Source organism: Sebastes umbrosus, chromosome 12, assembly GCF_015220745.1.
Source record: "Sebastes umbrosus isolate fSebUmb1 chromosome 12, fSebUmb1.pri, whole genome shotgun sequence".
Taxonomy (NCBI): Eukaryota; Metazoa; Chordata; class Actinopteri; order Perciformes; family Sebastidae; genus Sebastes; species Sebastes umbrosus.
Window position 1 is genome coordinate 26,472,773 of NC_051280.1, and position 15,716 is coordinate 26,488,488.

Genomic DNA, 15,716 nt, shown 5'->3' on the forward strand with positions numbered 1-15,716 from the left:
TAGTTTATCTCCAATGACTCCAATCACTATTTTTGTGGACTTTATTTATCATATTTTGTATGTTTGCTTCGGCCCAGATGTCAAGCAAACATCGGACTTCTGCAGAAGTCCACGTCAGTCCTCTTCCACTCATGTTAACTTGTCGTTTACCTGTGTCCATCTCAACAAATGTCCGCGCAGACAACCCATAATCCCCTGCGTTTTGGGTCACATCCTGCAACTGGGTCAGATTATGTTCTTACTGCAATCGAACCGTACTAGGGTTTGCTTGGAAACCGTCCGAGACGAACTCTCGCAAGTGGTCTCAGACCGGTTGTTTTGGTCATAGAGTACGATTACTGCGTTCACAACTGCCCAAACGAACCGCACCAGGTAATGAACCGCACCAGAGTTCGATTAAAATTGACTAAATAATGGCTTGTGTAAGCACCATGAGATTCATCCTCTGGGGACCATATATACTGTATGTTGAGATATTTCAATCTGGTACAAAGTGGTGGATTGACAGACTGACTTAGCCATCCACAGTGCCATGCCACTAGCATTGATGAAAATTAACTCAGATTTTGTTGTTTCTAGCGTATCAAAGACCTGTCAGTTGATTTTGAGATTTGGGGAGATTGTGTTGGTGGGATGACCAACTGGCAAGAACAAAAATTTTAACAAATCTTTTTTGCATTTGGATGACAGATTGTTCCTTTAAATGCCCACCCAGGACCTGAGTGTAATACGATGGCTTATATTATGCTTTGTACCGCTCTGTTTTCAGATGCTGAACCCTGACTATAGGCTGATCTTGCCTGACGATATGGCGGCACAAGAAAATCTCAAGTCTCAACGTGAAAAAGATCTGGAGGATCTACTTTATGTAAGACACACGAAACTCATTTTAAAATTTGCTCTCTTTTGGAACATGCTTTCTTTCTTTAACCATGCTAATTCTATATATAAATGTTTCATTTACATCTTAGGATGCTGTTCAGGCAATCAGGAGCACAGTGGAGGAGCTGGAGAAACGCGTTTCTGAGCATCACGAGGAAAGGAAAAATCTTAGCCTCTTTTACAGAACCAACCTAAAGACAATGAACAGGTCACTGAGCTTCGCAGGATAATTGGGAATATGCAAAAGAGATACACCTTGCCTTTTGGTGGCGCAATTGTTATGATTCTGATGTCTGTAATTCAACGCTTGCTCTGAGCAGGGAGTGCTTCAGCCATGTAGTCATGAGGCTTGGTGCAAGATTGGCGCAGGTCCCCAGTGGCAACCTCTGGTGCTGAGAAGTGAAGCTAATGCGGAATTCCAAAAACTACAGTTCATCAAATGGCCACTTGAGGCTTACTCAAGAGAAGTGCGCCGGGCTTTGATGCAAGATTTCATCGTGGCCAAACAGCGGTACTACAACGTCCGTGTCCGTCACGGGATATCTTAAAATCTATAACTCCTATATTTTATTTTCCAGCACTATATAACTTTTTGCACTATATTCATTTTTAACAGTCTCTTCTACACTATATTCACATTTTTAATAGTATCTCAGTTGTTACCCTGCACTATATTCATATTTTTATTTTTACTTTTTTTATATCTGGTAGATTTTTTATACTTTGTACTTTGTACTACTAACTTGTGCCTTTTTACGAACATGTTTGCACTATGAAATTGTGATAATGGAAACTTGAATTTCCCTCGGGATCAATAAAGTTACTATCTATCTATCTATGCTCGGAAGTTGACCCTTTTTTACTTCATGCGCCACTGAGCAACTTTCATAGGAATGAACGGGGCCCCGCCTCCGACGCTGTATCCAGTTTTCTTTATACATCCATGGCCTCAGGTCCATCCACGCTCCACCTCTTTGCACATTTTTGGATTAGCCGGAGTAGTCACCGGTCGTCACTGCCAAGATGGCGACCAAGATGGAGCTGCCCACTTTGAGCTTCATTTTTTCTCTTCAGAAACCTATGGGTGACGTCACTCAGAGTACGTCCATATTTTATACAGTCTATGGTCCCCACATCCTCCACACATTTGAAAATCATGGGTGTTTTCTCACCCTAACAACTTGTCTTGTTTCTGCTGCCCCCAAGTGGCCAAAATATCAGATAATGCAGGTTTAGTTTTTATCTGCATTGACAGCCTTTATGCTACAGCTACAAGCGTCTACCTGCTCCATGCTGTCCTAGATTGTGGACTAACTGAGAATGACTTCTCTGCATTTTTCACACTTTGTAAAGTCCTCTAGTGGGCCCTTGGGCTGTATGTTTGACAACCCTGCCTTAAACATTAGACTGTTTTATCATAAGCAAAAAGGGGCAATAGCAATGGGTGATGTGTGGATGAAGTTATTTACTTATGACATGATATATTATATTAAATGTTATGGGTGAGTGACTGCCCTCTGTTCACATTCTGTGTATCAATTTTGTCATCCGGATCGTCTATACTGTAATTTCATTATGTTGGTTATCATGAACACACAATGTCTTTTGCATGTCTGTCCATCCTGTTGGATTCCTCATAGTTGCGCTTCCTGAGGTTTCTTCCATTGCTCTTTTTGTGTGGTACTAGGAAGGTCAGAGGGTGTCCTATGCTGTACAGATTGTAAAGGCCCTTTTAGGTAAATGTGTGATATTGGGTATATAAATAAAATTGACTTGACTGCAGGACTAATTCTATGTTTGGTTACATCACAGGCTTGTTTGAAAAGGGCTCTTAGGACTCAGCATGGATGACCAGGGATCGAGACGCTGAATGCGTCCAGCTGACAGGTAGGTCAAAAACGTGATAAACTCATCTATGGGGACCTGTCTCTGACAGTATAATATTGTTGTATTCCTATGTGAGTGGTTGATTTTGAGGAAGAGGTGAAAAGGAGAACAAGGAGCATATTATGAATTATGTCTTTACAGTATATCATCATATTGCCCAGCCCTAACTAAAACTGATAAAGTAATAGAGGAAATAATCAGCAGACTAATTAATAATAAAAATAATCATTAGTTGCTAAAACAAGTGAAACTCCATTTGGTCAAATTATTGTCTATCACCTGCTGAAGTAAATTCAAATGGCAACATTATATAACCCAACAGAAGCATTTGTTGAGTTTTTAGAACAACATGTCAAACTGAAAAGGTCTCTGTCTTTCTGTCTCAGTCTTTTTGTCTGTCTCTCTGTCTCTGTGTCGTCCTGTAGGCCTACATGCCGCGGGGTCAGGGGAAAGTGAAGGGAGCAGATCAGTGTGACGCCGCTGCTCTGCTCAACCTGATCAACTACTGTGATTGTTTCCGGTCTGTGGATCCAAAATTTGTGAGAGAGGTAAATATTCAGGTTCACATTGTTTGAAGTATGTTTTCTTTAGTGTATAATCACCTGAAAATAAGAATTTTTGTGTTGGAGGAATTTCAATACAAAACAAAGAGATTTGTATTTGTTAGGATGGCCCAGAGAGGGGTGGCATCAGTGCTGGAGGTTGATGTGTTTGTTTTTTCCTTCCATCCTTTTCATGTAAGTGGGACTGTATTTCTGTGGTTCCAGGTGATCCGTTTCAGGAACGAGTTGCTGCATTCCTGTGAGTTTCGTGTGAAGGATGAATGGATGAGACACTACCAGACCACTGTGAAAAAGCTCGTGCAGCAGTTCAGCCACGTACCACAGATGGCCACAGTCGGACAACAGATCGAGGAGGTGAGCGTGTTTTGTCTGCGTGTGCGCCGCCGCCGCTGCTGAATGTATGTCCAGTGTGTCTGGAAGTCCTCACTGCATCCGTGTTGTTTTGCGTCACAGTTTGTGCCCATGTTGCACATTTTTTGTTTGTCCAGATGCTGACCGTTGATCTGTCAATATGTGTCTCTGGTTTGGACCGAATGGATTCTGCTGACCTGGATGGAATAGAGTCTGATTTCGTTAGCCAATGGGAGACCAGCGCCGACTTAATCAGCCAATGGGAGGCTGAGTTGCTACAAGAGAGGCTGCAGGAGTTACTGGTTGCTGCTGAAGATGATCCAAAGACACAGGTGTGAACAACAAATATGTCCATGAGCAATTGCGCATAGATGTTCAGACCGAAGTGATCTGATCAGAAGTTGAGAGCTTTAAGTACGTCTGTTCACACCTGGCATTAGAATGCGTCTCCAGTGACCACTTGTGATCCGATCTCACTTCCCCGCTCTGTATGCAAATAAACACGTTTGAAACACATGGCTAATACAGCAGACGTTGTGACATAATATCGCATGAATGTCAGTAGTAATATCCTACATATTCATGAATTCGGGTACATTTTATTAACATTTTATTAACATCAAAATAAAAGCTTAATGTACCGGCGGTACCCGGGAACCTCAGTGCCGCCAACACCGCTGCTTTTGCCAGGCAACAGCGGGGTACAGAGCTTCAGAGAGCCGGGGAGGGGAGCGGAACAAAATACTGGAACAATAACACCGACACATCTCCAAAAATATGATAATAATGCACTTTGCGTGCAAAAAAAATGCAGTTACAGTAGAGCACAGAGGTCGTTTCCATGCAGCGAGGCAGACAAGTGCTTGCATCTGCCTGTCACATGAGGAGCGCCGTGAGACCCCACGGATCCAAGTGAGTAGGCGGTCCTTAATGTGGCCCAGGACACATTTGCGTACACACTGCTAGAAGAATGTGGTCATATGCGGCCCAGACCACCTCTGAATGTGGTCTGAAAGATCCGATCTCAATGCGTCTTCAACGCGTCTCGAGTGCGTTCACACCTCTACTTAGAGCTGTCCACTTGTGATCCGATCACTGAGGACGTATGTTAATACCAGGTCTGAACAGGACCTTAGACACACTACACATACAGAAAGATGTCACATGACTTGGACTGACTCTGTCTCCTCCTTAGGACACTGAGCAGCTGAAGAGGCTGGGTGGTTTCCTGCAGGCCAACAGAGATCTGGGCGAGAGGTTTTCTGCAGAGCTCCAAGCCATCGACTCACTGGAGGCCAGAGGTTGAGGAGGGGGGAGAGGCGAAAAGGAGAACGAGGAGCATTGGAGTTGTGACAGATCGTATGTGCATGTGTAGTATGCCATTGAAAATGTAAATTTTAAAAAATCTGAAAAAAAACAACCCGTTGTTTTGTTCCTGACTGACTCACTGAAAGATTTGATTTCGGTCTTTAACTTAAAATAATGTTAATAACCATAATAATAAAATCTACCCAGGTGCTTATACAGTGACAAAATAAAGAATCCATCAAAAAAAGATTAGTAATGACCAAAAAGGTACACATCAGACCGGCATATGCGGGTACATAGCAAAAGGTTAAGGCTGCGCCCCCTTTTGGGGGATAGAAAACCAAAGATCCCATAAACTTCAATGCAATTTGACGTATGTTTGGATTGTAATTTTGACAAGTTCGTATGCATTCATGTCTTGTTATAGAAACATTTGTTTTATACACGTCTAATAATTATTTTGCGACCTTGCCAAACCTGATGCCTTAATAAATTAAGGTTGACTGTCGTTATGTCCCTTCAGTCTCCCCCCGTCCAACACAGGGGCCGGACATTACTTATCCAGAATTCTGTACAAATAACGTCAGGCTAAGTGTCGCCTGTAAATAACCAACCTGTTAATACTCAACTGTTTGATCTATCGGCTGAGATTTAGTTGGAGACGACAGTCTGATGCTGCTTTACAGTTTGCAGAGATAAACAAAACCGAAACCGAAACCGAAACCCGCCGAAATGTTTTAAATTATTAATTCACAATCATATTTTTTTTTTTTCAAGAAAAGCAATACTTTTTTTTGGCACCTTTCTGAAGGCTCTGTGGATGTATTATTTATAAAAAAAATATATAGATAGATAGATAGATAGTAACTTTATTGATCCCCCAGGGAAATTAAATTCATTCATTATTCTTCTACATAAAAATGTTAATGTTAATAAAACCTTTAAATCATGTTAATTATAGCCTAGCATCTGTGTCAGGGCTACTGGTGAATGTGTTAATGTGTAGACAGCATTTGAAAGTTGAAGCTGGGCTTGTAGGTAGGTAGGTTACTTTTCTTCATCTATATAAGCTGATAGCATTTCTTGTGCATAAAATATTAATCTGCAGAGTAACTACTAACTATTAGTGTAAAAAGAACACTATTCCCTCTGAAATGTAGTGGAATACAAGCCTAAAGTAGAATATAAAAGGAGATGCTCAGGTTACGCACCTCAAAATTGTATTTAAGTAAAGTACTTGAGTGCACAACAAGTATACACAAGTAGCCTGCAGTGACAGTAGAAAGAAACGAAAGTAAAGCGTTGTATGTTGCAATGTGTTGTTTGGGATATGACACCATATATTTATCCTTCCTGTTTGGCTCAGATAACCGGGTCCTCCCGTCATACCAGTTTGTCCTCTGGTAACTTTACAAACTTAGGAAATAGCTGGATAGTGTTGCATCAGGATGGAGACCGTTCGTGAATTTGATAAAGAACCAAAACATAAGAATTGGTTGAAAGGTGTTATGGCGTTGAGGAATCTTCAGAAATTGATGGAGCCTTTTATCGATGAGGAAATTGTAAAATTCTACGGAGAGCTGGGCAATCAATGCGGTCCGGATCACTGTGTCAAGGAATGTGATGTGGCATGTGATTTTAAAAACTGGAAACCCCGACCCAACCAGGTACAGTATGAACATGAATATATTGTACATATGTGATGAATTCAGTTAACCGGTGAAAAGACGTTGTTACTAAGGCCAGTAACAGGCTTTTGTGTAGGTCAAGTTTTTTTTTTGTTGATATTTAATAAAAAAAAGTTTCCACAAAGCTAACTTAGGGTGAGTGTAAACTTTAACCAGGTTAAACGCTGTTTAGCGTTAAAGGGACAGTATGGGTTATTTGAAGTGGGGTTGTTTGAGGTTCTCAGTGTATTATTACCTCCTAGGCTACATGACGGTCGTAACGCACGTCCCCAGTAACCCAAACAGACGAGTACCAGCACATTAGTAATTGCTGTATTGCCTCACAGTCAGCCCTTCCCGACCAGGGAGCTGAAATGAAACTAGAGCCGTGGACACACTGGGAACGTCGGGAGCGCGTGGTGGCTGTGTTACCTGTTGTTTTTTATTTCAGTGTCCCTGTTAACAGGTTAGAGCACCACACTGCCCACGTGAGACGCGCGTCTCAGCTGCGTCTCATCTAGAGAATAGAGGTCTAGCCTTTTGTTGCAGCGTGTGTCTCACAGCAACAACAGACAGTGAAGGTGATCTATTGACTGTATATTAACATCATACCAGCAAGACTTTAATACAGTTTCGAGGTCTATCTGTAGAATATGTTACTGAGATGAAAAAAATAAAGACTTATTTTTAAATCAACACTTCCTGCTTTCATTTCAAAATAAAAGCCCTCAAGCGTTTTTTTCTATGGACAGAATTCCCATTAAAGGGACTGTTTGTAACTTCTTACACGTATAAATCACCCGGGTCGGTGTCCCATGCGCTCTCGCATATGTGCGCTCGCGCATGCAACAACGGTTTTCCCAGTCTTGTGAAGTGACGGGGCTCCACAGCGAGAAACGCTATCGTCTCTGACCGGGTGCCGGTGTTTCCCTCTCACCGCGGTCGGGAGGCTAAAGCAGGAAAAGCCAACACCAGGATCAGAACTGATTCATGGAGAGACCTTCGTGTGGTCAGCTTACATTACTGCCAAGCAGGTGAAATATAGAGTGATATTGTGGTTTTAACTGACGTGTGTCGCCTCACTGTTTTAAGTGATGCTCGTTCATGTCTATGTAGAGCGAGCAAGCGCGAGCCCGACGCTGACTTTTGTTGACTTAACGTCCACAGGTGTCACTGTTAACAAGCATTTCTGATTCTTAAAAACAGTCCCTTTAACCTTTCTCGGTCTAAAATAAATATAAATGATATTTATAATGAAATGAAATGGCAATTAAAAGGCAAACTCTATGTAGACAGAAAGGGCTGACAGCAGCAGCAGACACGCAGCTGAAATGCAGCTGGTGTGAACGTCCGACGCGTGTATCACGCAGCCCCCATGCGACGCAGCCGCCACGCGCTCCTGACGTTCCTGGTGTGTCCCAATGTCACTTCGCTGAACTGCTGCATCTTGTGTGGTGTGTCCACACACAGTGTTGCTGCTGGTGCGCTGCTACATTGCCATTTTTATTTTTTCAGAATAAAAACTCTAACAAATGAAGGGATTCTGTCCACAGAAAAACGCTTGAGAGCTTTTATTTAAAAAAAATATATATATATATATATATTTTTAATGTGACTCTAATTTCCTGCTGCTGGTTGCAGATTCCTCCTTTAGATTGTGACGTGTGTTCTCGCTGGAGAGATGTGATTTTGACCAACCACACCAGTCAGCATGGAAAGGTGATGTGGTTGAACAGTAAGCCCCACCTGTGGTCCCGAAAGAAATGGGAAGTGGCTAAGGTAAGTTTGTTTCGTCACATTTATTTTAATGTAAAGTTGCTTTGGTCTGATTGATTAACACACTAATAATGCCTTTCTTCTGTTTTCAGGTGTACATGCCGGGTGGTCATAAGAACCATAATTCAGTAGGTAACTTTGACATCGCTGCACTTCTGTGTCTCATGAATCAATGCAAGCACTTCAAGCAGTTTGAGCTTGGTGGATTGATTGACAAGGTAAATGTTTATTTGAACACACAAAAACTGTACATAAAATTAACCTTCACATAGAAATAACCACATGTTGGATGTCTCTCTCATTTTAAATGTCATTATAGCTATAGTTACACAAGAATACAACTGTTGTCATTAATCTGTATTTATTCTAATGTTGTCACAGGACTTTAAGTGTATGAAATGTCAGTGTGGTATCACAGGAGTGTCTGTCAACAGGAAGCATTCATAAACTGGAATCAAATCCCTATTTTATACTTACTAACATATACAGTATATGAGTCTTTTTTTTAACCACTGTGTGCAGGTTTCCAAGGTGCGAAACGATATCATGCATGCACCAAGGAACCAGCTGGAGCAAAAGGATTTGCACGATTACTTTAATCGAATCAGAGAACTGGGCGAGGTGCTGGCAAGACATGATCCTAAGTTCAAAAACCTTTCTGAAGTCATCAATCAGGTGTGTGTTTTCACACTTTTCTCCTGTGCTAATCTAGTTTATAGTTATATACAAAACAAATAATGAGCTAATAGAGAGGCGAAGTCCGGCCCCTTCCGGTGGCCCACCATGGGACCTTATTTTGGAAAAAATATGAACGGTAGTCAACGGTGAGTGACAAATAATTTTTTTATTTTGTTTGAATTGCGCCATGAATCACACGTATGATGTTTGTTAATTTAAAGACAATTTTGCAAGTAAAGAAAGTCACAGTTTGTTACAGATTGTTCCTTTAAACTTAAACTTTAAACCCAGGACCTGAGTGTAATACGAAGGCTTATACTATGCTCTGTATCGCTCTGTTTTCAGATTCAGAACCTTGACTTTAGACTGATCTTGCTTGACGACATCGAGGCTCAAAAATATCGGGCTAAGGATGAAAAAGAACTGGAAGATATACTTTTTGTAAGACACACGAAACACACTTATAAAATACTCTCTTTTCAAACTTTTTAATCATGCTAATTCAGTATATACAGTAGATGTATATGTACTGTATATATATGTGATTATGTGTGTGTGAATGCATCCTCAGGCTATTGCTCAAAGGGAAACTGAACATCTTGTCACCAGGATGGAGCTGGATAAGTTGAAGATACAGATGGCTCAGCAAGAACAAGATAAATTGGTGAGACATTTTTACAGCATAGTTTCACATTTTTTCTGTTCTGTTTAAGACAATACTCACATGCCCATTATATACTTTTAAAGAGTTATCGGACGATTATTATTCCTTTTATTCATACTAGCTGTGAAGTGATCCCTTCCTGCTTTATGGGGGGAAAAAATCTAGTCCTTGTTTTGTTTAAAAAGGAATTCCAAGTTCAGCTGCCGCTTATATAAGACGTGTGCATGTTTATCAGATACCAGGCATTTAGACTATGTATTTTGAATATGCTGGAAACCTAAATCCACAATAGCCTATCTAATGTTAGGGTATTATGTACATAATAGTAAGCATCTAAAAAGTATTAGAAATTAGATTCCAAATTTGAAATATTGTCATTTAAGTTTTTGTGAACTTTCCTGATATTGGGTTTGAATTGGGCCTAGCTATGCCCAATTTCAAAGCCACCAGACTCCTTTGAAAAAAACAACAATTTTATCCCGCAGAACAGGGGGGGGGGGGGGGGGAGGGTTAGTCAGTTAGTTAGTTTATTTGTGTTATTGTGTGACTTTTGTCAATCCAAACTTTCTCTATCTCTCTCTCTCTGTTTAAATTCAAAGGGGCTTTTTCTGGCATGGGAAACATTTACATTGCCAAAGCAAGTGTGAAATAAAAATAAGAAATGTACGTACAATAAGGAAAGATCTACTAGAATACAGAAATGTGTGAAAAGAGTTGTGTAGCATTGCAACATTGCAAAAGAATATATAAATAAATCCAAGTAAAGTTTAACTTAAAAATCCAAACAGCACACGCACACCCACACCCACAGTTTTTTTCAAATGTAAAAAAGAAAAAAAGGTATTTACAGATACTACAATAAAAAAACAGTTGATTTATTAATTGACAGTCCTCCTCTCTTCCTGATCACATAACCATTCCCACAAATACCTCTCATTTCATTTATTAGAACATTAATGTTTATGACTCGTCTATGTGGATGTGCTTGTGCCCTTTAGATAAACTGCTACGCCATGATTCATAAACCACATGGTTTGTGTGTGATCATCAATAATGAGGAGTTCCTGGGACCAAGCCTGTATAATCGACCAGGGTCTCGGCAGGATGCGAGTATGTATCCTTGTATTTGAACAGCCATGTCATCTGATTTGTTTATATACTGTTTATTTATTAGTTACCTAGCAACATTCAGGGTAAAGGATGCTCAAAGTTAATACGTATCACACATGATATGATGATATATAATAAGAACAATCTACCAGCATGTTTCAATCTCTCTTTCATGTGACACAGGGGCTCTGCGTACCGTGTTCACCCGCCTCGGCTTTGACGTAGTGACACACAACAACTTGACTGCAGGAGCCATGCGACGTGAACTACAACAGCTGGGCTCAAGGAACTTCTCTGATGATGATGCCTTGGTGAGCAGTGTCACACACCTTCAGGGCTGTAATCTCAGTATATACTTTACTCTTTAAAGGAATAGTTTGACATTTTGGAAATAATAAATGAGAATATCAATACAACTCTCATGTCTGTATGGAAAATATGAAGCTACTGCCAGCAGCAAGAAATAATCCAGCACATAAAACCACAACTTGTCAATTTTTTTATACACTTTTGTACAGCTTAAACAACTGAGATATAACATGTTATTTAGTGAACTTTAGAGGTGCTGGTAGGCGGATTTTGTTTGCATTGGACAGAGCCAGGCTAGCTGTTTCATTCACATTTTAATGCCAGGTGTAACCATCCCTCGTACCGTAACCACGGGTACTTTGTTAGCCATTGTGGTTGAAAGTGGTACTTGTTTTTCTTCACCTGTCTGTCAGCCAGTCTCTCCGTGCCTGTTGCACATTCATCATCGGTGGTGTCTGAGTCGGCACCTCTGTTAGACTCTCCCTCACCACCAGCTTCCTCCTTTCTCTCCTCATTTGTTTTTTTAAAATAATCAGCGGTAGACCGCTTCATTTTGGAACACAGCAAAACTTTGGCGCCCTGCAGTGTGTGATGCGCGTGAGGTAGGGGCGGCGTATGAGCACGCGCAAAGGTTTACACAGAACAGAGGAGAGTGCAGGAGGGGAGAGAAAGGCTGCGCCAGTGAGGAACAAAAAGGACTGCTTTCTTCTGCAATATCCAACGCTCTTAACGTGTTACCAAAATAGTAATGATCATGCACTCGCACAAATGCGACTAGGTAAAAATTTTACTCGCACAATCCCAAAAAAAGGTCGCATATGTGACCATTTTGGTTGCAGTCTAGAGCCCTGTCGCATTCAAAATCACCTCATGTTTAACACTTGATTACTCTCTCTCTCTTAATTTGTAAAAAATATGTCTGCCTCTGATCTTAGGTGGTATGCGTGCTTAGCCATGGTTTAAAGGGATGTGTCTTTGGGACTGAAGGGCAGAAGGTGTACTTGCGAGAACTGACACAGCCCTTCACCAGCAGAGGAGCTCCCACCTTGGCAGGGAAGCCCAAACTGTTCTTCATCCAAGCGTGTCAGGAAACCGTCTACCGGAATGGACCCGTGTCCGCAGATCATTCAGGATCCATGCAACATCCCCTGAGGCCAAGACAGGAGGAGGGGGACAGACGGGGCCGCCTGGAGGAAGATGAAGGTCGTGTGCACCGCGAGTCGGTGCCTTGCGATGATGACTTCCTGCTGGGCATGGCCACCTTGCCAGAGAGCTGGTCGTTTCGAAACCCTGTCACAGGCTATGTCTACATCCAGGAGCTGTGCACGCAGCTGACAAGGTCAGCAGAAAGGTGAGAGCACTTGCATGCACCCGAAACATAATACAGCTGTACTCAAGAAATGTAACATCTCACTCATGCTTAAAACTATAAACCAGCACAAAAATCCCAAGTGCTAACATAAGCCACCATGTTCTGAACAGACACATCACATTACAAACATTAACAAAAGTAACATTTGCATTTTGGAACATAAAGCAGCAAACTTTAACCACTCAATCCAGCACTCAGGACTAGGCAGGCATGATGGGAAATGTAGGCCGTCTCTGTTGCTACAATACTCAGGGCACTTCCTGCATGCCTGTGGCATTTTACACTGCATGAATTAGCCTAGCAGCTAGCAGACTTAAGTTAGTTAGTTAGTTACTTTTCCTAACTCAGCTCTTCTACTCACTGCATCTTCTGACAGAACAACACCACGGTTGAATTTCAACCTACATGCACGTTTTTTCAGCTCAATGTTGTTGAATCAGAGCGACGGACATTGGTAGCGAGAGCACTATAACCTCATGCTAAAATCAACTGTAAGTCCACATTTTAAAGATGATATTTAAAAAAAAAAATCTTTGTCACCTTTTTCACCCCTGATGAGTTTGCATCCCTGTTTTGGCTGTGGTTTGATTTGATGGTAAATGCAGGGGGACATTGTTTTCCATTGGACTGGGTCTACCGCCATACAGTTTTATTTCCGTTGAGAAGATTGTTATGTAAGCTATTGTGCACTGAATATTTCAGTTATTCAAATTCAGTAAAACTCAGTAAGGTTTATACTGTAGTCTAGTTTGTGTTTCTTTTGCCACAGTAATATTATTATTGTTTTTCCTTTTAGGGATATTAAAAAGATCTTAATAGTCATTCAATTTGTACTTAAAAATGTGCAGATACCCTGTCCATTATAAAATGCACTTTTTGATAGCGAAAATCTTCCTTTTTTTCTGAAAAAAAGGAAGATTTAATATTCCTCTTTTCCTGATTAGGAACCATTAATCCGTCGCTGTTTCTGTAAATCTACTTTAGGTGTTTTCAAATGTATCTGCTGCGCTGTTGATGTAAGAGGGCATGATGATGTTGTTGTATTCAGACCCACAATGAGCAAGGTTTATAATTTGTAACATGCTTCCTCTGTTTTCTGTGCAGCCCGGAGAAGGCTGATATCCTGGATGTGCTGACACATGTGAACAGGGAGGTCAGTCAACGAGAATTTTTGTACTACAAACAAATGCCAGAGCCCAAGAACACCCTCAACAAGAAGCTTGTCCTCAAATTTGTGTGAGCTGACCTCCCGGGACCAAGTGCAATGCTGAAAATGTGCCAAATTCACAAAGACGGATTTACTGTATGTATGACTGTGGTTGTATGTGTTGCCACAGAGTTTATGATGCTTACATGTTTTGTTCACAAATGAACATCTTCTATGATTTTTGAAGTGTAAATGCAATCACCAGAAGTAAAAAGCTAATGTTAGGCTATAAACGAACTACACCACGGTCACATGAGCACGAGTATACACCACGGGGCTGTAAAGAAGGACGAACCGGCGTGATGATGTTAGTAGTCTCATTTAGCCACTTGTTAGCAACCACCTTTTATAAGACACAAAACGGCTTCATAATTCACGAGTGGGATATTTATTGATATATTTTATATCATAGAACAAAACATTAAAATCTCTTCAGCTTGTGTTAAACACAGACCTTATTTCAGGCATCAAACTAAAAACCTCTGTGTCCTCCGGTGCTTCTAACGGCATCTGCAAGTTTTCACATCCGAAGTTAAAACACATCGCGACACATCCCTCTCCCCTAAACTGTTTGTCAGTTGTGCGACCAAAGGTGCACACTTGATTGTTCTGCTGTTTCCTATATGCATATATTCACACAAACATTATTCTCACTCACCAGTTGATGAAACGCTGTCTGTCCATCCTGTCATGTCCCATTCATGGGTTTGACGGTTGAAACGGGGCCGTAACAAATCCCCCTGTTAAAAAGGGCGCTCTCGCGCGTTTTTGATGTCATGTGATCAGCATAAATATGTTTATTATTTTTAATTGTGATTTTGTTGCAAATTAACTTGTTTTGGTTTAGGGGGAATGATTAGACAGAGGTATAGAATTTATATGTAAAATATGCCTAGGTTAAAGGGGCTATAAATATCTTCTCTGCTGAAGAATGTTGTTAATTGTTATTTTTCTATGTAAGTATTACGCCCAGGGGAGGGGCTATTAGTTTAAAAGGGGGTCATCTTGGCCAGCTAAAGTCAGTCTGATCTTGAAGTGGTTACAGAGAAGGTAACACTCAGTGAATTTACTGATTGCATTTTGGATTGTTTTTTTTGCCTGTTTCTGACAGAAAAGTATGGAGTTATTGAGGAACTCAATTTTCAGTACTATTTGATGTTTTTGTACATCGCTTATTTTCTATTTTTTCACCTTTTGTAAATATTAAGCGCTCATTGCACTTTGGGAGGCCGGCATAATAAAAGGGACTAATACAACGTTTTTCGACTACGCCAGTGTTTTTTCATTCACCACAAACTGTCCCCTTACTCTTTATTACAGTCTAATTCATCCCTATATATCTTATAGTTATATAGTTTGGATGAATACTTTTATTAATCTTCATAAAATACTGGTCCTTCAGAAATGTTTTGTTGGGATTGCAACCCGATCAGTCACACATCTCTGCTCCTATATTTCAGAAACTCCAGATTCTTACTATTTATGACATCAATATTTCTCAGATATGTACAGTATATATATATGTTGTTGTTTTTTTATTTATAAGATTCTTTCTGGTGAAGGAAACATTTCTGAGCAGTTCAGCAAATTCTCGGGTCCATTCTTGCTCTACTCATCAATCTTCAGATCTTCATCCTCCTAAATATCTCACTCGCAGAGGCCAGTTTTAAGAGGATTAAGAAGTATAAAAAAAAATACATAAAATGTTAAAAAAAGATGCTTTAAAGGTAACTTTAACTACTGGTTTGTATCTGCTTTTATTCATATCTGTATGTATATTATGTATGATTACTATAGCTCAGGAGTCAATGTAGGTGTTCCACATACTGTATGTACAGTATGTGCTATTTGAGTAAAAATCTAAATGAAAATGCAATAATCCAATTTGCATTTTCATTTTCACTCCTTTGGGCATTCTATGACCATATTAAAATTAAAATAA

The 15,716-nt window shown here is 40.5% G+C and overlaps 2 protein-coding genes across 2 annotated transcripts in view; both read left to right on the forward strand.

Annotated features, from left to right (window-relative positions):
* The window catches only part of LOC119498157, a 74,036-nt gene that overhangs the window by 11,708 nt on the left and 46,612 nt on the right, over positions 1–15,716 (forward strand). The window contains exons 12-19 of the mRNA XM_037786723.1: positions 8,300–8,437; positions 8,527–8,652; positions 8,957–9,109; positions 9,458–9,553; positions 9,684–9,776; positions 10,775–10,886; positions 11,070–11,197; positions 12,131–12,546. Coding sequence (XP_037642651.1) covers positions 8,300–8,437; positions 8,527–8,652; positions 8,957–9,109; positions 9,458–9,553; positions 9,684–9,776; positions 10,775–10,886; positions 11,070–11,197; positions 12,131–12,546 — 1,262 coding nt within the window. The remainder of the gene's footprint in view (positions 1–8,299; positions 8,438–8,526; positions 8,653–8,956; positions 9,110–9,457; positions 9,554–9,683; positions 9,777–10,774; positions 10,887–11,069; positions 11,198–12,130; positions 12,547–15,716) is intronic.
* Positions 3,186–5,100, forward strand: LOC119498179 (uncharacterized protein CXorf38 homolog). Its single transcript, XM_037786764.1, has 4 exons — positions 3,186–3,317; positions 3,537–3,686; positions 3,821–4,015; positions 4,879–5,100. Exons 1-4 carry the CDS (start codon positions 3,201–3,203, stop codon positions 4,987–4,989), a joined length of 573 nt encoding a protein of 190 aa, XP_037642692.1. The 5' UTR covers positions 3,186–3,200; the 3' UTR covers positions 4,990–5,100.